The sequence below is a fragment of the Paramormyrops kingsleyae genome, chromosome 19 (genome assembly GCF_048594095.1).
Source record: "Paramormyrops kingsleyae isolate MSU_618 chromosome 19, PKINGS_0.4, whole genome shotgun sequence".
Classification (NCBI taxonomy): domain Eukaryota; kingdom Metazoa; phylum Chordata; class Actinopteri; order Osteoglossiformes; family Mormyridae; genus Paramormyrops; species Paramormyrops kingsleyae.
Window position 1 is genome coordinate 24521799 of NC_132815.1, and position 22195 is coordinate 24543993.

The 22195-nt window shown below is 44.3% G+C and overlaps 1 protein-coding gene across 1 annotated transcript in view; it reads left to right on the plus strand.

Moving 5' to 3' along the window:
- Window positions 1–3174: 3174 nt before the first annotated feature.
- LOC111850691 (disks large-associated protein 2-like) overlaps window positions 3175–22195 on the plus strand; it is a 93807-nt gene continuing 74786 nt past the window's right edge. Inside the window, exons 1-2 of the mRNA XM_023824868.2 lie at window positions 3175–3451; window positions 4737–4791. Of these exons, the coding sequence (XP_023680636.2) occupies window positions 3434–3451; window positions 4737–4791 (73 nt within the window). The 5' untranslated portion in view covers window positions 3175–3433. The remainder of the gene's footprint in view (window positions 3452–4736; window positions 4792–22195) is intronic.

Genomic DNA, 22195 nt, shown 5'->3' on the forward strand with positions numbered 1-22195 from the left:
ACCCCAGGGACACTAGTACCAGTGAAAGGCAGCAATAAAGTTCCTGGAGACCGACTGAAAAATATAGGTTCATAACTGAGGTCACTTTGGTTAGTTTTATTCTTTAGAGGTGGTAATAATTTTGAAACTTAAGGTGAACTGAAGTTACTAAATTGCCCTTAGGTGTGTGTGTGTGTGTGTGAGAGAGAATGGTGTGTGTGTGTGTGTGTGAGTGAATGGTGTGTGAGTGTGCCCTGTGATGGGTAGGTGCCCCATATTGGGTTGTTCCTACCTTGTACTCATAGCTTCTGGGATAAGCTCCCCACAACCCTGAATAGGACAAGCTAGTATGGAAGATGGAGAGATGGATACTTTGCAGAGTTCCATTGAAATCATTTATCTGTTCGAAAAGTTATTGTGTTGCAATGTTAACCGAGACCCTTGAGAGGAGGTGGTCTCGGTCCGGTCCCAAACAAACCCTGGAGCGGTTTGTGGCGGGAATGTGATCCAACCTCGTTCGAACCCAATTAGCATGTCATACCCGCTCAATATTAGGTCCCTTCTTCCGCTCAGTTATCTGAAGGCAGAGCATCTTTTTTGCAGTCTGAGGTAGTACAGCATTTTTATATGTGTCCTCAAAGTGAATGTGTCATTCTCCTAGTGTAGTGTAACCTGGTATTTTCCACAGATAATTACCATAGCTACGAACAAGCGCCATCTATGATGTTACTCTATGTAAAACTGCATAGAAATGTGTAATTGCCCAGAACACAGGACCTTTTTTGTTTATTTACTTTCTTGCTCCCGCCACAAACACATCTGACCAATAAGGGTAGTGGAAATTTTGACATAGTTTGTAGTGGTGCATTTTAATTCATTTGGATTTTTCTCTGTATAAAAACAAACCAAACTAAACACTCCAAGTTTTTACAAACCTGTCAACCTATTCTGACCAGAGCAAATGAACTACAGGTGTGAAAACGCCCTTAGATCAACTTTTTGGAATCGCACTCAGATTCATGCCTTTTAAAACAAACCAGACACAAACAGTCAGATTGATAGTATATTTCCTGAGCTCTATGCTAGGTTTAGTATTGTTGCAAAATAACAATGACCTGCAAAGTATCTTGGAGGTGCTGGCAGTTCAGAGACACTTCGCAACACTGCAGGCACCTGATACAGCCAGGAGGCAACCTGGGAAATCTTGGCAGTCTCCACGATCATGTCTCATTACTCAGGCATGTGAGCAGCAACGGATCATGGGTCTCTTGCTCACAGGCCTAAAATATGCAGTGACAAAGGGAGCCCCCCTGAGCTGCAATGCTTGGTAGGAAGTCTGGACCATGAGCTGTCTGCTTGGTCTGTCACCACAAATAGAATACATGGCTTTCCCTTTAGGTGTGTGAGCCATGTGGTGGATCACTGGAGATTAAAAGACTTACTGCCATTGGCCAGCAGTGATTGGCTGACAGCCTCGACATAGGCATACCATGCAACACCATCTAACTTTACCTGCTTCATCCACCATATCGCTTAAATCAAGTTTACACCACTGCCGGCCTCACCAGAGTACCACCTACAGCCATGTGGCCGAGCAGATTCTTGCACCCTTGAAGCTAACACCAAGCATTTGCACTCTCTTGCTTGCCCCTGGGGAGGTTTTAGGGTTCTGACTGGCAGCCCAGTCTGACTATTGGGCTAGATGATGAGCCAGAGGATCAGAGGAGATCTGTCACATGGCACTGAGACTCTGCACTGCAGTGATGAGTCCAAGTGTCTGACTGTCACCTTGGCAAAGGAAGAAATTCCAGCTTCATCTTAGATTTTATTTTTCAGTTTTCTTCATTTCATTTCTTTATAAAAACCTAGAGGTCATATTTAGGCAAATTACCCTTAATTCCATCCATCTTCCAAACCCTTATCCTACCAGAGCCATGGGGATAACCCTAATTCAAGATTCCGCAGTTCCGGTCCTGAAACCAACAGAGTTTGCAGATTTCCCTGCTCAAACATAATCTTAATCAGATAATTAGCAGGTTTAGTACATGTGTCTGAGCAGGGAAATCTGCAAAGTGGATTCTGCCCTCCAGAACTGGGTAACCCTGTCCAAAAGGAATCCACAAACTTCGGTGACAAAGCCCAACATGTGAAAAGGAGGCTAAAAAAAACCTGGAGCTACCTAAAATGACAGCGCTCAAGAAGGTACTTTCATAATACAGTATGAAGAATATTTGTGTTAAAATTTAAAAATGTAAAAGTCGTCTTTTAAGTTTTATTTCTAAGAAAGAGATAAATACCATCTTTTGATGAAACGGCTAAATGGAGAACAAGATTTGTGAGTTGAAAGTGTTGCTCCCATGGTTGTCTGTTTCTAGCAGTGAGTGTGGAGACAGTTTGTTACTGGACACACACTCACAGAGCTTCCACTGAACCATCTGACAGTCTGTCCTTCCATAAACCCTAATTTGAAAATAATCTAAATGGATGATTTAGATGAACATCTCTTTTCTTTGCTGTCTATGCCGAAGTAAATCTGAGAGGAACTAACTTCATGCTCTATTTCCCAGAGAAGAATTTCTTCTAAATATTGATTTATTAACTAATTTAATAAAGTTTAATTTGATACACTGGCAGTGAGAATTTTTTATACTGGTTAATTGTTTCATAAACATGATTTTGCTTACTGTTGTTTAGTTGTGACACGGTTTTCATGATAATTGAGTTATTTTCCCTTTGTCAGCGGTGGGGCTCATTTTAACGAACTGCAGACTGACTAGTACGGATTTCCGTGTGTTTCAGAGAATTTAAAACTTTTAAAAAGTTTAAATTAATCAGAACTAGCATTCTTCAGTTGTTCGGTTTAACATGCATGTTCTTGACGTATGCATTACCTTTATTAAGACCACAGACAGTATATTAATTAGTTTAGGATACGGATTATAATTAAACTATTGATTAAGGTTTGCTGGCTAGTTTCTTTGGCAAGGATAGGAAATGTACATATACGTAAAATGGTGGTTTTCATCTGTAAGACCGCTCGTTTACACTAATGTATGTCGCGTGTTTCAGTGACCTTCCTCAATACTTAATTGCGCGAAGGAATTTAAATGGGTTGATTATAACGGCTATTCTGTTCACCCGTCAGCGCGTGGCCGCAGCGGCGCGAGCTGTCCCTCATCATCACCATTGCCATGGTGAGAAACCCATGTGACCGTCATTAAAACGTCCTGAGCCTTATCAAAATGGCGTATTTACGTGTCCGATACTGCCTTCCTTCGCCGCTGTTTTTATTGACTTGCGCAAAACAAGCGCCTGAGCGGCGGCTCTTGGAAACCGGGACGGGGATGGATAAATATAGCAACGGCACGGTATAATATCAAATTCAGCAACACAAACTTCGGTGACAAAGCCCAACATGTGAAAAGGAGGCTAAAAAAACCTGGAGTTACCTAGAATGACAGCGCTCAAGAAGGTACTTTCATAATACAGTATGAAGAATATTTGTGTTAAAATTAAAAAATGTAAAAGTCGTCTTTTAAGTTTTATTTCTAAGAAAGAGATAAATACCATCTTTTGATGAAACGGCTAAATGGAGAACAAGATTTGTGAGTTGAAAGTGTTTGTGAATCATACATTTACCGATGCATTTGTCAATCACATATCACAAACTATAGCCAGGTATTTTAATTGCTGTATGAAATTATTGATATATGGTAATGTTTTAAACCTCAGAGCTGTACCAACGTATCCATTCCGGAATAATAAAAGAAAATACTGCTATAATTTAGTAGTAACTTACAATTAGCGCCTTTGTTGAGCTTATAATGCATTTAATTTTCGCAAATTGACTTTCCGCCGCGGGAGTCGGTGTGTTTGTCTTTGGTTACAGAGCGGTCTCTACTGGCCGTCAGGGCGCAGTAAGGGTCACTCTGACTGTAATACGTTCACACAGTATGCTGTAGCATAGAAAACGCTTGATTGGTATAACAATGTAATTTACAAAACATTTTAGTGCTGTCATCAAATATGCGCCAAATCTTTAAACATCAAACGCCTTTGATTTCACTTGCTGCTCTTGTCTTTTTGACTGTACATCTCTTCACCCAGTTTACTTCATCTGCCTAATGCCCTTCAGACACCCATGGCTGCTGAAATCCAGGGCTGTATGGTCTGCTGTTAAAGCGTGTCGAGTGTATTGTGCTATGTTCACTGTTCACACATGAAGTTTTCGTCACTTTTACGCGGTTTCTAATCTGATTTGCCAAAATGATCTATCCGTAACACAACCGATCCACAATTTGTTATAATGTCTTTCCCTCTACACGCGTAAAGCTTTTCCAATTAAAAAAAAAAATAATCCGTAATCTACCATTTCTCTTTTATTATTCCGGAATGGATACGCTGGTAAAGTTATGATTTTTAAAACATTACCGTATATCAATATTTTCATACAATTAAAATACCTGGCCAGTTTGTGAATCTTTATATTACATGCATAATACACCCAGTAGCCTAACTAATTACTCTAAGTTTCCACGTGCAGTCCACAAATTTGCCATAGTGTATTAATGTGCATGTATAAACGTGTATGTCCTGGCTGAAGTCCAGAGCCTCCCCTGCCTCATGTCCTGTGCTTCTGGGTATATGTCTTTATGGATGGGTGGCTGGATAAAGTATGTTCTTGAGGTAATCAAAAATGCAAAATGAAAGGTTATCTGATGGGGCTCATGCTTATCTCTATCTCTTTGTATCCACAGGTTTTTTCAAAGGTCTTGTGGAAACATTGCTGCATCATGTGTGAAAGGAACACAGGTAACCAGCTACCCTACCCTATCCCTGCTGATCCTGTTAGAATATTATAGAAAATATATAAAGTAAATGTAATAATCTAAGATGCAAATTCTCTTATGTCATATGTGATTAAAGGCCAAGTTTATTCATTTATATTTGTATGAGGTTTATACAGCAGACTTTAATTAAATCCTACCTCAAAAAATTTCTTAACAGCAATCGTGACTTGTGTTGCTATGGAAACTCCTGTGGCTGCTTTTCTATGATGAACTTAGCTTTTTTTTTTTTTGTAAATACACTTGACTTCAGAAGTTTAATGAGTTTCCTGTTCAAGTTTAGCATTGTAGATGTTTCGAAGCACAGAAACATGGGATTTACAGAAGGGAGGGGTTTCAGCTGCACTGTGAAATTGTGGTCCTTTTTGTCCTTGTGTGTGAGATGTATGAACAGAGTTGTTGGTCAGGAGCGTTTACTTTGGCATGTATCAGGACAGGAAAGCAAAATTTGTGATTGTGCAGGATCCGCAGTGGGGTGCTTCCCAGCTGTAGCTGATTCACCCCGTGATATCTGCCAACTTGCAACAAATCCATGATTCTTATCAAACTTGCTAGGTCACAAGATGACCGTTCATCTAGGAGCCATATATTTTTGAGTATAGCACTCTGCTTTCAGGGAGCTCCTCTTTGGTGCTGTTTTATTCAGAGAGTACTGGTTTTACAACCCTGTTTCCAAAAAAGTTGGGACGATGTGTAAAATGTAAATTTACAAATAATGCAAACCAGTTTTAATTGAAGGTAGAACAAAGACAAGATATCAAATGTTGAAACTGAGAAATTCTACACAGCGTCCCACCTCTTTTGGAAATGGGGTTGTACATTCCAGGTGCTTCAACAGGCTACTGTCAGTACCAATTACAGTGTCATATGCAGGGATTGACATAACTGGTACGCAAGTACGCATTAACAGTATGAAGGTTTCTTTATATAACCTGGGCTTGTGTTCCAGTTATCAGTCCCTGCTCATATGTAAATGGTAGTATGACTTCAGACCCTGCAATATATAAAAATGGAATCAGTATGATTTCAGGCAGGCCCCTGCCTTTTGGAGGTAACATAGCTTTATCTTGGTGATGATCTGTGTGCTAATTTCGCTCATCACCAGGTGAATGGGGCAAACAGGATTTTGATCCGCAGTAACGTTCACCATGAGATGGCTCATTAAGATTTTACTGACCCAGTTTTTTGATGTTTGAAGTTACACCTGAGTCTCAGAGATTTATCTCAACTTCATTTCAATTATAAAAAACCTTGATAGTCTCATGTCTTTCTCCATGTTGTAGGATTTATGGATTTTCATTGAAGCCTTTAATGCAGGTAGTCTGTATTATTTGGCTTCACGTTTTAACCTGACATGAAGTTTTTAGCAAATATTTAAAAAAATCCTCCTGCTGCTCTTTCTGACCCTGCGGATATGAAGCTGTTCAAACCCTAAATGGAGTCCCCTGCTTGGTCCACAAGGACACAAACATGAAGCGTTACAGGTACCAGGAAATATCAAAAGCTGTGGATAAAATAAAAACCCAAAATAAACAAAATGTTAGGCAGGCCATCTTTGTATCCACAACTGGAAGGGTATCAGCTTGTGAGCCATTAACTCAACCTATTGAGCTACGTAGCAGCCCAGGGAGCAGGGAAACACATTAGCGACTAGGGCTATAAGAGACTGAGAACTGAGTCAAATTTACATTAGCAGATGGGCACCAAACCTTACAGTTATGGGGTATGTCTGTATATACTTGTATGGATGTTCAGTTTCAGTTTGGTGTGATTTTAAGAAAAAATACACAACAAGCTGCTAATTTAGTTTGGTATCTCAAATAAAGAGTGCTAGGAATCTTGACAGTTGCACATAAGCTGTTCACAGCACCTACCTCCTACTGCTCTGCCTCTCGGCCTCTCCCAGACAGCTGCAAATGATTCTCCAGCAGACCGAAAGCCAAAAACCAAGAATTTGCATCAAGCACTGCAATTAGACAGGTGTAATGACTGCCTCTTCAGTCTACATTTTTGATTGGATATGGATAAACTGTAAATTCCTTCAATTTAATTGAATTCAATTCAAAATATTTATTGTTATTATAGTATACAGAAGTACATATATAACAAGAAGCATCTTATGACTCCTGGAGCTGGTGTTTAAAAAAAATAGAATAGTACAATGTTAGAATAACAAATAAGACAATGGAATACTTTCATAATTACAGTGAAGTGACTCTATAAGTTCCATGTTGAGGAGCAGTTTTACAGCTGCTCCCAGCATCGGGTTCTTCGAAATGGAGGAGAAATACTGACCAGAACCTTTTATCTGTATAATACAGACAATCTGCCATGAAACAAACCTTGAAATTGTATTTTATGGGGAAGTGTTCCCATATCCAGTGAAAATCTTAAATTGTTCTTATCAAAACATTGGACCTGTTACATAAAATGTAATACATGAACAAACCTCATTTTAAAGTGTTAACAGTCTTAAAGTGTTAATGATTAGTTCTTTGTACTGGACAACAATTGTGTCTGATCCAGCTAATTTTCACAAGACTTGATTCTCCAAATATCTCCACTAGGTGGCACTATGTCCCAAGTGAGAGCCAAAATGGATCAACAAAGCCATGATGAGGAATTTCTCTTGCTTTTTAGTCAATAAACAAATGCAGTGTTGATTTGCTGTCTGACATTGATTACGTTCAGGAGAACATTCTTTTCAGGTGTGTGCACTGGGAAACCAGTAGCACAGATTAATTAACCAGTGGCATGATATTGTGACTGATTTACACCTAGGCTGGAGCCACACTTCGCAGTGTCATACTGTCACAGTGTCATATTGCACCTGGAGGCCTCCATGACTGAGCCAAAATAGCAGGGGTCTGTTTCACAAAGCAGGATTACTTGCTTAGCCAGATAACTTGCCAGATTTAAGGTAGTCTGGGCTAAATGTAAGTTGATGAAAATAAGGTCTATTTAGCCCAGACTACCTTAAATCTGGCAAGTTATCTGGCTAAGCAAGTAATCCTGCTTTGTGAAACAGGCCCAAGGTTGTTTGGGTAAAATTCCATCTGAGCATATTCTAAGCTCTGAGCCCTGAATCTGAGTAGATAATATCCACTGTTTCATGGTTTCATTAATGGGTTTATAGAATTATTATATTGTACAATTTGGCTTGGCAAGGAAATACAAAAATGATGGAGTCTATTTGTTACTGACCATGCTTATGGGAATGTCTGGACTGATATGCTATGCTATGCCGCTGCCTTGTCTATTACTCTCCCCTTTCTCGTGCCTTGGCTATCACTTTCCCCTTTCTCGTGAGTCAATATATGTGTCAGTAGTTTGTCATTTTGGTCGACGGTGAAATGCAGGACTGATGCTAGAGCCCATCCCCATCACTAGCTGTGTCAGTCATTGCTGTCTTTTTGTGGGTCAAGGACCGATATCTGCAGGCTAGGTTTTGGAGGTGCTATGGGGATTTAGGGAAGGTAATAGAGGAAATTTCCACACCATTGTCTGTTTTGTGACCTGCAGCAGCTCCTTCAGGGAGTTCTCTTTGTCAGCCCTTGAGCTGTTAACTGTCCAGGTGATGATGTGTCTGATGGCGCTCTGGCATAAGAAAAGCTCCTCGCTTACAGTTTACATCGTGCCGTTAATGAATTACACCTCTTGAATTTGTGCATCGCACAGAAACCGCTACATTTCATCACCCGTGCATGGGGTCATGAGCTCCATCAAGTGGCCCAAGTGGCAGTCACACCAACACCGCATGCACGTCTGCAACACTGGGTCACGTGACCCGGAGACGACGAACGAAGAAGCTGGCACTGTTGTCTACTATGGTCTTTATCCATCTTCTGTACTCCACACAGAGCTTGGGTGATATTTAATGCCAGATAATGGTAAGATCTCCATTTGACTCTGCTGTGGTTTTGCATACTTGGGTGGCAAATGATGACTTTCTTCTTGTCATTTTTACAAGTGCAGTGGAATGTTTCTTTTGGCATGTCCCGTCTTGCTTTCCTTTGAGACATTCAGGAAAGTTGGTGCAAAACCCACGGTCTGTGTGCAGGATTAGCAGCCATTTTGCAGGGGGGGTGTAGTGGTTGTTAAGGGCTTATAACACGTGGGATTCACAGGTACAGAGACCTAACCTACACAGCATCCCCCCCATTAAGTGAGATGGTCAGACTCAAACACAGGCCCCCCACATGCCAGGCAAGAATTCTCACAGTGAACCACAATTGCCCAAGCTACCTACTATATGAATTGACAAGATTTATTGTATTCATCTTAAATTTCCTGCCCTGACAAGGAGCTGGTGGCGGAGTTTCAGCATGGTAAAGCTGCACCGCTGTGTTCAGGCACATTGGTGAGAATACCGTTGAGGCCATGTGCTTCACATTGAAACTCAGCTGCGAAATTTGTAGCTTTTGGGGGGGAGGTGGGGGTGGTTGTCTCTTGGCCTGGCACAGGTGTGAAAGGCTTCAGGGCGAGGGGGGGCTTTGTTTGGCCTCTGCTGTCGCTGTGAGCCCCAGCTGAGGGATGCGGCACCAGTGTTTACTCAAGCCTCTTGGGGCAGGAAATTACAGTGTTAAGTGTAACTCGTTTGCAGGTGCTACTTACCGCCCCCGACTCGGAGTAATCACATCTACGGTATGCAATGCAGGTAGCTCTCACAGCTAATAAATTCATGCTGGCCTCTTGGAAGCCCACAATTGGGTTTGATGCAATTCACTTTTCATGAAGGGCTGCTACAGAAAAGATGGGCTGTGGTGTGTCTCAGAGTAAGATGGGCTACAGGGTGATTTGGACCAGGCTATGATGAGTAGAGGGAAGGTAACAGAACTCCAAGAATAGTTATGGTGTGAGGAGGGCATCAGGGACTCCAAGACTGACTGGCAATGCAACCTCCTTAGGAATGCTGACCTTTAGAAGCCACTGGAAATGGCCTTTGTCAGCCTGTGGGGGTATCTCATCTGTGGTCTGAGCTGAGGTCAGTTCCAAATGCCTGGGTGCTGATGTGCACATGCTCCAGGAGCACAACAAGTAGAGCATTGAACTAAAGATGCAAAGGTTGTGGGTTCACATCCCAGGGAGTACAAATAAGCTATAATTATTTCCTCTGTTGTAAGTCGCTTTTTGATAAAAGCATAAAATAAATGAAGTGAAAATGCAGAGATGATGGTCTGTCTGCTGTACTTTGTAAATTAACTTTTTCAAATGGCCCAAAATATAAGGACATAGAACCCTATCACACCAGTAGGTGGCAGGCATGTGTTGTGTTCCTTAATTCTAGCAGGATTCTGGTAGTTGATATTTTACTGTAAATCTGAGATCTGAATGAATATGTCCTCAATGGCTTCAGCTTATATTCCTGTACTCAAAGTCACATGATGGACTCATTAACCTGAACAACTTGCCGTTCCATGGACACTGGAGTCACCACTATAAGGGATACTGATTGTGCTCATAAGCCGCACCTCAAGTAGTTTTGAGTAGTGTTAAGCTATTGGTCTGTGCTAAACCTAAAGAAGGATCACCTGGTCTGTTGTAAGACATCAGTGGTTCATGTTCCTTTAGGTATCCTTTGTTTTTCTGCACCCATATTAGGAAAAAAAATGTCAAAGCATACAGGGAGTATTTGTGATGATTTACAGAGGTGTCTTCATGATTTTGTCCTTCAACATTTCCCAGCTTTCCATCCTACAGTGATTCATGTTTAGACACTGTAGTCCAAGGGATCAGCAGCAGTTAGTTGAAGTAGCAGGTAGGAAGTCATACGTGACAGAGGGTCATAGGTGCACACCCCCATTATGGGTTTAGAACCTCCATGCCAAGAACACAGTAATGGTTAGAGTTGGAATCTGTTTCTATACTAATTGGACAAAATGTCAAATCCAAGCAATAAAAGAAGCAACACTATGTAACATTACATAAGAGAAGAAACATAATATCTTTAGGTTTTAGGAGTTAATAAATGCAATTGCCATTCTTAGGCTGAAGGAGCCGTAATGATAAAACATAATGCGTGATTACTTTTGTCTAACATGTTAGCCAAATGCTATGTTTTCAACTAGCAGCTTTGACCGAGTCTTCTCTCAGCTCATTCGGGTGAAGATCTCCAACAGCATTCATAAGTGATAATGAGCAGGCAGGCCTGACACCTATTTAGACCCAAAAATTCATGGGTGAAAAGCTTTTAGTCATAATGATAGTGATTCAAATCAGAATTAAGCATAAAAAAGTGTCACAGGCAATGAATATTCATAAGCACCTGTCTTCATGGGATCTCAGTTTGTGTGAACAATGCAGGGACAGGCTTTCACTGTAAAGTACACCATGGGTTATAATTAGACATGTATTTGCACTTTACTACATACTCTGCACTTGCAGGGACACAGAGGATATACAGCCCTGCACGTTATGTCCATGAGATATCTATCACTTTACCTTGATATTCAAGTAAAGCATGCAAGGTACCCTATTAGAATTTCTGTGTTAGAATATAAATGGGTAAAAGGTACATTTCTTTGCATGAGTTTCAGCATTTTTTATAAATAAGATCAGAACTTATCTTCTTAAGGCATTTTGCAGAGTCAGTTCTTAAGTTTTTTTTAAATTTAATTCCAAATCTATGTAATCTTGTGCCCTGTGATGGGTTGGCACCCCATCCTGGGTTGTTCCCTGCCTTGTACCCGTAGCCTACGGGATAGGCTCCAGACCCCCATTTGCCCTGAATAGGACAAGCGGTTTCAGGAAATGGATGGATGGAATGAATGTTTATACATGCCATTGTGTGATATACCATATCCACATCATGGATATCCTTGGTATCACCCATTGCTGGTGATGGCCATGGTCACGGGATGCTGATGTCTTTATCCAGATAAACGGGTAGCTCAGCATTTGCTTCTGGTAAAACCAGAGTCAATGTCCAGAGTAACTGTTTCTGAATTGAGAGGAGTGGAAAGTTCAAGGGCCAGATAAGTGTCAATCAATACTCTTATATTATACCAATTGCCATGCAGTTTTTTGCACTTTTTAGTTTTCTTAACGACTTGCACTTTTAACAGCTACCAACCCACATACATCAATTTATTATTCAGATTTTTCCTCCCAGTGATTTTTAGTATTTAGTGAATTAGTGTTTTGACACTGTTGTCCTATGATGTTGGCATCACAGTGGTGCAATGTGTGTGAAACTTATGTAATATCATGCCTGTTGGTGGTAACCTTTTCATTTAAATGGTGGCTTTGGCAGATGGTAAGCTTTCTAAACTTTTGAAAATATGAGTTAAAAACCTGTAAGCAGGAATGTCAGGATTTCCAGTATGTTGGAATCATAACTAGTAAACCAAATTCTTGTATTTACAACTGCTTGATGTTTCTGCCCTAAATTTGAGGGTCCATGACTTCCACTGTCCTAAAGTGTGCATTTATAAATTTTGAGCCTGTAAATTAGCAGCAATTCATGCCTTGCGGTTTTCCTCATGTAAATGTGCGAGCTGTGAAATGAGATTAGCGAACAAAATGATGTTTCCTTCATAATCTCTGCCTTCGATGAGTCTTCTTTGCTTTGAAACCAATCACCTAGATGGTGACAGTCCAATAATGTCAGCAGTTGATGGCCTGGCACTTATTCTCGGGGAAAAAAAACACCCTGAATATCTCAACTTATTTGTGACACGTTGTTGGACAGTTTGACTGCTATGCAGCTTGAAGGGAGAAGCTGCGAGCTCACGCTGGGCCTGTAAATGGAGGCTGGGCTCAGCCAGGCCGGGCTGCTGCAGTCACGTGCCAAGCTGCACGCCACGCACTTATGGACAGCCGTCTTTGGCGCAGTGGAGCCGGCGTGCTGATGGAGCACCCCTCTGAGAAGGCCACAATTTAGACGTACAGGAAACGGTCGTTTGTGCATGTACAGTAAACGGTCAATTGCAATGAGTTATGTAAGTTTACAAGATATTTTTGGTCTTCTGTCTCAAGTAGGAACCGACGAATTAAACCTACACTTTGCCTCACATCTAGATGAACAGATTTCACCTTTAATGCCCAGTATGCGATTCGTCTGGTACCGGCTTCCTGTTTTATCAGCTAGGTGTGCCGTGCCACGTGGCCTGTACCGTCTGGGGTCAACTCTTGGCTCACTACCAAACTGTAATGGATAAGTGCTCAAAAGATGGATGGATGGCCTCTAGGGCAACAACAACAAGTGTCCAGTTTTTTCTTTTCTGCTGACTTTTAACACTATGGTTCTTGAAAACTACAAATCAAAAATGTACTTGAAAAGACTGCTGTGGTCCATGATGTCAGTTGAAACTAGGAAGATCTCCTCCCTCTTTGTCTGACAACAAGAATTGCATGTTGCTTTCTTGTGTACCTTGGTTTTTTTGTAGTGCTTCGCTGCATAAGCGACGCTGTTATTGAGTAACAGTGCGAAAGGCTTGATCTGCCCCATGGAAAATGTGCAGATCTCACTGTCTGCAGAGAGACGGCCCTTGACACAGTCACCTGTAATTAAACCCCCACCCCCTTCAGGTAGTCCTGCTTATTACTGTGCTGGGTCCGAGAGGGACCGGTGATGGCGGAAAACGATCAGCATGGAAGCTTTTTGGTCTCGTTTGCCGGTAACATTCGAGCGAGCGTCTTGTCTGCCCCGTATCAGTGCCCGACGCCCTGGCAGTCAGTCTCTAAGGCCCCCATCTGAATTGAGGGAGACACTTGTCATCAATGGTGGCAGCGCTTGTACAATGACAGGAAGCTGCCCATGTTGGGCTTGTTGAAGGCGTGATGTCATCAGAAGAATTCGTTACAGGTTTGGAGGGAGCGACCGTGTCGCTGAAGTGTACAGCATCTCACTGAAGTGGCGCGGAAATAGGCAGAGAGCACGAGGGATGCGACGGTAGAGGAGAAGCTTCTTTAATACAGAGAACATGTAGTGAAAGCTGCTGCACTGAAGGAAGCCAGGGAAGGAGAGAGAGAGAGAGAGAGAGAGCGAGAGCGTGAGAGAGAGCGAGGGAGAGAGAGTGATCCGCATCCGCGTGGAATCAACTCCAGATCCACGTTTTGCGTGGCGCTGGCAGAGGGGAACAGGCATTGACTGGCTTCGTCCTCCTGGCTGCTGCAGTGTAGGTTTCAGCGCGGAGCCGAGGACCAGAGCACCCTGTCGCTTTGTCTCTTCAGAGGGCTTGGATAAAAACAAGACACAGAAAAGGGTGGAGGAGGAGCAGCAGGAGTAGAGAGAAGGAAGGAACGCCGATTCTTTTCAAGTCGGTCTCAGATGCAGATTCTCGTTATGATCTAGTGCCTCTCTGTCATCGATCGAAGAAGAAGAAGAAGAATGTCTCCGGCAGATTGGCACTCTGGAAGGTAAGAATGCGGTGATTTAGCAGAGCCCACCTTTGCTCGTTAGCTGATTGCCTGTTCTGTTCTGTGAAGAGGCTCCCCTGTAACGTCGGTGTTCCCTGGCTGTGACACTGTGCCTGAATGCTGGGTGAGACAGGCTGCTTTGGGCACAGTGCAGGTCCGCATGTATGAGAGCGAGGAGGCGAGTGAGTCAGGTGAAGCCCCTCACTCTGAAGTGGGGGTCTTTGGCCGAGGCTGAGACAGTGCCCCCCCCCGCCGCACTGACACAGGTGTCTGCGTCGCTAGAGAGGGCAGGGTACATCTTAGGGACTCGGGGCCATCGTTCAGCTGGGAGGGGGGATTGCAGGATTATGTTGCCGTCCCATGGATTGACCCCCCCCCCCCCATTTTGGGGTGGATTTCTGAGCAGCAGGGATTGGAGGAGGGGGACAGAGGGCGACTGGGCAGGAATCCCGAGTGAGGGCTCTCTGATCAGAGGGGGATCAGAGAGCATGTTGGCTGACTAATGGAGGGGCACGCTCAGCGCAGCCGCTCTACGACGCTGTCAAGCTCTACACCGGCCGTTCTATGCCACCATCAAGCTCTATACTGGCTCCTCTATGGCACCGTTATAACCCAGTATGTGAATATGTGAAACACGCAGTTCCCTATGCGTGTGCATCCATGACCTGGGAGATACCCTCTCAGAGCGGCTGCTTACATGTGGAGCTCCATCGCATGGTCTCTCTCCACAGCGACGTGATGAAGATTTATGCCCCCCACCCCTCCCGCCCCAGGGTGGCCTCCCACCGCCACAATGAGGACTGGAGCAGAGAGCCGCGACAGCTTGTTATGGGCTTTGCGTGCTGTGAGGAAAGTGTCACTGCTGTTTGGGATGTGTGCATGCATGGCGTGTTTTACATGTAATTTACGCTGGTTTGTGTCTCCTACTGGGGTGGTGGTGCAATTTTCGGGACTCTGAGTGTTCCAGGCTCTAGGTAATCTCTGAAAAGCACAAGGGTCCCTATTCCACGCGTGCAGCATTCATCAGTGTCCGAAACATGCTAGTGTCACCTGGGTCACCCTTCTTTCACGGCCGTCTCCACCGCTGTCTGCTTTGACTGCTTACCATTAATCTGATTTGAATATGGGGTCATGAACTCGCTTTGGCTCCTCCGTAATAATCACGTTTTTTTTCTCCTTCAGACTGGACTGTGTTGCTACATGGCTGCTTAGAATTAAAAGTGTGGGCCATGGTGAAGCCGGCTCCTCGCTTCCAGTCTGAATGGGTTTCGCAAATTCAGCACTGTAGTCTATCTCAGACATTGGCGTAAGGCCAAACAGGCAGGTACACAACCATTCATACTCAGAGCAGGCATTTCTCCTTAAGGCCCTATGGGGGCGCTGTGTGGCCCAGGGGCTTAGGACTGATCAGAAGGGCTTGGATTCACTTCCCGTGGCTGGTAGAGTTACTTTACTGTTGGGTCCTTGAGTAAGGCCTTTAATCTCAGTTTGCCCTGGTGACTGGCTGACCGTACTCTCTTAACACTATTCCATGCAGTTAAAAACTTTTTACTTACATGCAGTGCCTTTCTTTACTGTATAACAGTGGCTACTTCTGATCACAGTATAAATGATGGTCTTGCGGTTCTTTCATGCCATTCTTCACATTGCTGCGGTTCTTGGTGTGGTTGATCTATGCTGGGCAGCTGGGTTAGTACGCCGGTCCACTGACCACATGACTTAGAGTGGCAGTTATGTGTGCCGTGCCGGACGAGCCTTGTGCTCTGCCAGGGTCACCACACTGCTGCTTGGGTATACACTCACCTAAAGGATTATTAGGAACACCTGTTCAATTTCTCATTAATGCAATTATCTAATCAACCAATCACATGGCAGTTGCTTCAATGCATTTAGGGGTGTGGTCCTGGTCAACACAATCTCCTGAACTCCAAACTGAATGTCAGAATGGGAAAGAAAGGTGATTTAAGCAATTTTGAGCGTGGCATGGTTGTTGGTGCCAGACGGGCCGGTCTGAGTATTTCACAATCTGCTCAGTTACTGGGATTTTCACGCACAACCATTTCTAGGGTTTACAAAGAATGGTGTGCAAAGGGAAAAACATCCAGTATGCGGCAGTCCTGTGGGCGAAAATGCCTTGTTGATGCTAGAGGTCAGAGGAGAATGGGCTGACTGATTCAAGCTGATAGAAGAGCAACTTTGACTGAAATAACCACTCGTTACAACCGAGGTATGCAGCAAAGCATTTGTGAAGCCACAACACGCACAACCTTGAGGCGGATGGGCTACAAGAGCAGAAGACCCCACCGGGTACCACTCATCTCCACTACAAGAGGCTACAAGAGGCTACAATTTGCACGAGCTCACCAAAATTGGACAGTTGAAGACTGGAAAAATGTTGCCTGGTCTGATGAGTCTCGATTTCTGTTGAGACATTCAAATGGTAGAGTCAGAATTTGGCGTAAACAGAATGAGAACATGGATCCATCATGCCTTGTTACCACTGTGCAGGCTGGTGGTGGTGGTGGTGTAATGGTGTGGGGGATGTTTTCTTGGCACACTTTAGGCCCCTTTATGCCAATTGGGCATCGTTTAAATGCCACGGCCTACCTGAGCATTGTTTCTGACCATGTCCATCCCTTTATGACCACCATGTACCCATCCTCTGATGGCTACTTCCAGCAGGATAATGCACCATGTCACAAAGCTCGAATCATTTCAAATTGGTTTCTTGAACATGACAATGAGTTCACTGTACTAAAATGGCCCCCACAGTCACCAGATCTCAACCCAATAGAGCATCTTTGGGATGTGGTGGAACGGGAGCTTCGTGCCCTGGATGTGCATCCCACAAATCTCCATCAACTGCAAGATGCTATCCTATAAATATGGGCCAACATTTCTAAAGAATGCTTTCAGCACCTTGTTGAATCAATGCCACGTAGAATTAAGGCAGTTCTGAAGGCGAAAGGGGGTCAAACACCGTATTAGTATGGTGTTCCTAATAATCCTTTAGGTGAGTGTATAAGTGTTTCTGAGAGAGCGGATGAGGCGCAGGCAGCCTTGAACTAGAGAAACATTTAAGCATGTGTGTTAGTGATCTGTTGAGATGATAGGTTGCTGGGTAGCACTGCGGCCGGCACACTGGGGAAGTTCAAATTCCACACCTGTCCTGGATTTCTTCTCACAATCTAACCATGTTAAGTGAGTTTGCTTGTCTAAACAGTGTGTGTATGTGCCCTGTAGGGGGCAGTGTATGTATGTGCCCTCTAAGAGACAGAATGTCCTCCCACTCTGTACCTGGTTTGGTCAGAAGATGCATGGATGCAAATGGTCTGTTATTTGCAGTTGGATAACTAAAGGGAAAACTCAAGTGCTTCCTCCATAGTGATTAATGCATGAGACTCCACAAGATCAATCTACAGGTCCGATTTCAAATGAGGGAAATGCTTATTATCAACACCTAAAAGAGATTGTGTAGTGCAGAAATCTATGGCTGTAGGCAACATAAAACTGGAGATTATAGTCAGTCTACCTACTATGGGGGACAACAGCAGCTTGTTTATAATACGCGTGTGTTGCCTCCCCAGCTGCAGTATTGGGTAAAGTTGCGAAACCCCAAAGCTGTGCAGTGTGGTGGCTCAGCTGACAGCGCTATAGAGTTCCACCTCCAGGGATGTGGCTTTTTTTCCTTCCTGTGTTTGTGAGGGTTTCCTCCTGCAGTCTGAAGACCTGCATCTCTAAATTGTTCATATTGTGCGAGTGTGAGTGCATGTCCTGTGATGGGCTGCCTGTCTGCCCTTCACTGGATCAGTGCATATTGAAGATTAATAGATATTGTACAGGGTGAAGGTGGATACTGAAGACTGCAATATTATTGGCCCTCAGCAGGCCACGCCCATACAGGAGAGTCACATGTCACTCTCAACATGCAGTGTGCGGCATGTTTGGCAGGCATGCGTGCTTCTCTGTGCTTAATGGGCTGAAAAATTAGCGAATGGGTTGAAGCAGCTTGTGTGTGTGTGTGCGTGAGACTGTGTCAGCGTGTGTGAGAGAGTGTGCGAATGGCTGGTTTCTGTACGTGTATGGAGTCAGGCAGGAAGGTGAGGCCACGATGAGCTTCCTTAGCTGGAAAGAGGGCACGATGGGCATTTATTATTTTTGACTTCCTGCTGGCTCCGTTCCTCAGGGTTTGTGACCAGCGTTTAAATCCCTCTTTTCCCTGACAGCGTGCATCATGGAATGCCCTGCACTCCTTCCTGTTGCCATGGAGATGTGCAGGAGCTGTTGCATCTCTTGCAGGGTTTTTTTCCCCCACACATTCCACAAAACGGCGGAGCTGCTCGGGACTTCAGCCAAATGACTGTATTACTGTATGTGTTTGCGTGTGTGTGTGGGCCGGTGTGGGTGTAATGGGGGAGAAACATTGTGAGTGTGTGTGTGTGTGTGTGTGTGTGCGTGTGTGTGTATTAGAATTTGAGTAGGAGGATCATGCTTCGCCTCAGTTAGATGTCAGCTCTCCTTAGTTTTCCCATCCAGCAGAACCAGCTCAATCTCCTCAGCTGCTGCGGAAGGCCCCGGCCTTTCGAAGTTCAAAGTGTAATCTGACTGTAAACCTTGCTGTTTGTGCGCTCAAGTTTCTATATCTTCATCTGCTTTTTCAGATATTGTCGCTACACATCTGAGCTGACAGTGATTCTTTATAGTTTTACCTTTAGATAAATTCCAACATTTTAGGTTCATGTTCATTTTGTTGTTTGATAGTTTAGCTGCGGTGGCTTTGTAAGATGTAAATTCAGCTTTTTGATTACAAATTGATATCTTAATGACTTTGTTACTGTACCTCCTGATTTATTATCCAAAACATATTCTTGGATGTGGGGGGGGGGGATTTTGCTGTCGGTGCCAAGTATTTCCCCACCTTCAGAGACTGATCGTGATAAATAAGACCTTTTAAAACTATTGGCAGATGTACTCACCCAAAGTACCCATCAGTGTGTATGTATTTCCTCTGTCTTATCACTGAGGGAATACATCATCCTGCAGGGTTTTTTAGTCCCTCTATTCAGACAGTAAGTTTCTTTCGGGCCACATCATCCTGGGGAGTCTGGGCCCATCTGAGCTCTCGCCTATGCCGTCACAGAGAGGCAAAGTGTGTTTCAGCTGCCAAGGAAAGACTGTCCTTTTAACGTGAGGTCTCCTTAATGCCTTCTTACCCCTGCAATACAGTCCTGAACATTTTTCTAACTACATATAAGACTCAACTGGAAGTGTCTCTACAGTGACAGTATATCATTAATGTGTTGTGCATTAATCATCCATTGTCAAGTTAAGGTTACCTTAATGTGGCAGGACTGAGTAAATGCCGGATTCCACATCAGCCAATCAGAGGTGGCTCACAAGTCAAGATACCGGTTCAGAACTGGGTCCTGGTTTGAACCCACCACCCTTATGCAGCTGGCCCAGTAGTACACCTGTTACCTGAAACTCTGCATCCTCTAATTTTGTGGCTTGGTTGGTTTATGGGATATCAAGCTTCTTGTCGTCTACCAGTGATATATAGTTAAGGTGAAAGATCGACCTTCAGGGTGATTCCCTGCTGTTGGCCCTGATGTTTTCCTCATCCAGGAAGCCATCCGCCCTTTGACATCTTAACAACGTTTGTGTTGCACGGCAGCATGCGCTTCAGCATGTTGCGAGGGCTCCTTGATTATAGTTGCATCTGCATCCGCACGTGTGCCATCCCTTGCTTATGCAACTGGGCAGCTCTCCCGGAGCGTTTACATGTGTCAGCCTGTGTACACAGGCTCCCCGGCTGTGTCTCGGCAAGCGTTTTCAGGGTCGATTTGCAGATTCCCCCCCTAAAGTGGCGCGTATGTGAGGCGTGAAACTCACGGCTGTCAGGCGGCACGTTTTTTTTTTGTTTTTTTTTTTTGTGGGTGGTTATCTCACCTCCCATTATGAAAAACATGCAACATCACCTTGTTTATCATGCAGGGCAGTGTTTCCCAATCCGGTCCTCAGGGACCCATAGACAGTCCATGTTTTTGCTCCCTCCCAGCTCCCAGGAGAAAAAAATGTGGACTACCTGGCAGGGAGCTGGGAGGGAACAAAAACATGGACCGACTGTGGGTCCCTGGAGACCGGACTGAGAAACATTGACGTAGGGTACTTAGTGGTGACCAGTGTCAGCAAAGCGTGACCCTTAAAAAGCCTGAGATGTTAAATCTTGTGATAGATTCAGTCACACCGGTGCTGTACTCCATCTGGCAAACTCCTGACCCCATTCTCACAAACCGACCATGCAAACAACCAGGGGCTGGCTGTGGAACTCCATCTCCAAATGGGACAGAAATATGCCTCATAGCCATCTGTGTCAAGTAATAAAAACCTGCTTAAATAGCTTATGTTCAGTGGTATAAAGGCAGGGGAACTTTTAATATGCAGGCCAGTTGGGTCCCATGCATTAATCTGTCATTATGCTACTGCTGGTGGAGCCTCTTTCACTGCTGTAAGCATCTGTTGCCATTGCGCCCAAGTCTCCTTCAGATGCCCTTCCAGAAGCCTGCAACTGCTTCTATTTGCTGTCAGTCCCTGCCACTGCACACGATCAAGGAAAGGGAAGGAAATGGAAGAAAACTCATGGCGAATGGTGTATTTACCCTCAGCTCCCTTCATTACAGTACTGGAGATGGGTACCTTAGGTTATCTAAGGCCGAATGTTAATTAGAACCCAGGGACTGAAGTCAGCAGGGGCTCCGCCATGAACATATTTAAGGTAAGTGTGGCTCGTGCCTTTATGGAGGACCTGTTTCAGTGACAGAAGGAGCAGGGACCTCAGATGGAGAGGTGGAGGAGCACAGTCATTACAGGAGGAACAGCAGGAGGCGCCGGCACAGCTCTGCCACGCGGTATTACAGTGTTCCTCTTGACCAGCCCGCAACACACAGATGCTTCAAAAACATCGCCTGCTTATGATGAGTATCGGTGGCCTTCTGGTTTATTTAGAGGAAAATGTACTAAATGCTCTATATTGATATTTTTCAGGCTTTTTTTGCATCTCGACATCATGGTTGTGACAAATGTGGCATTTGCACAGCTCTGATGAAAAGTTTCAGTGCTTGCCATCATCTAGATGTAATTTCTTGCCACTGGCAAATTTGATATTGAGATGAAAAAGTACCAGATAACTGGTTCTTTCTCTTGGTTGACACAGTGGTTCGGTGAGTTGTGCTCTGTGTACCCACACCTCTCGTTGGGCCCCTGTGTGTGTAGAGATTGCATGTTCTCACCACCTTGTGTGGGTTTCTTCTTGGAACTCCAGTTTCCTCCTGTAATTTATAGATATGCAGTCAGACTAAGTGGCATCTCTAAATTGCCCATAATATGCGTGATGGTCCAGGGTGTATCACAGCCATGTGCCCTGCGATGGTCCAGGGTGTATCACAGCCATGTGCCCTGCGATGGTCCAGGGTGTATCACAGCCATGTGCCCTGCGATGGTCCAGGGTGTACCGCAGCCATGTGCCCTGCGATGGTCCAGGGTGTATCGCAGCCATGTGCCCTGCGATGGTCCAGGGTGTATCGCAGCCATGTGCCCTGCGATGGTCCAGGGTGTACCGCAGCCATGTGCCCTGCGATGGTCCAGGGTGTATCGCAGCCATGTGCCCTGCGATGGTCCAGGGTGTACCGCAGCCATGTGCCCTGCGATGGTCCAGGGTGTACCGCAGCCATGTGCCCTGCGATGGTCCAGGGTGTACCGCAGCCATGTGCCCTGTGCTGCTAGGGGATAGGCTACTGGCCTCTCTCTGACCCTGACCAGGGTACGTGATCGCAGCATGGATGTTAGCCTCTCATTCACGGTATATCATGTAAGGGTAATATACCTGCTTAAACATATATACCTAGTGTTCAGTTATGAAAAGTATTTATTTATTCATTTGATGAGCAGACCCTCTCCACTTAAAGGGAATACAAATATCCTCACATAGATTTCCTTTTTGTACTTGAACA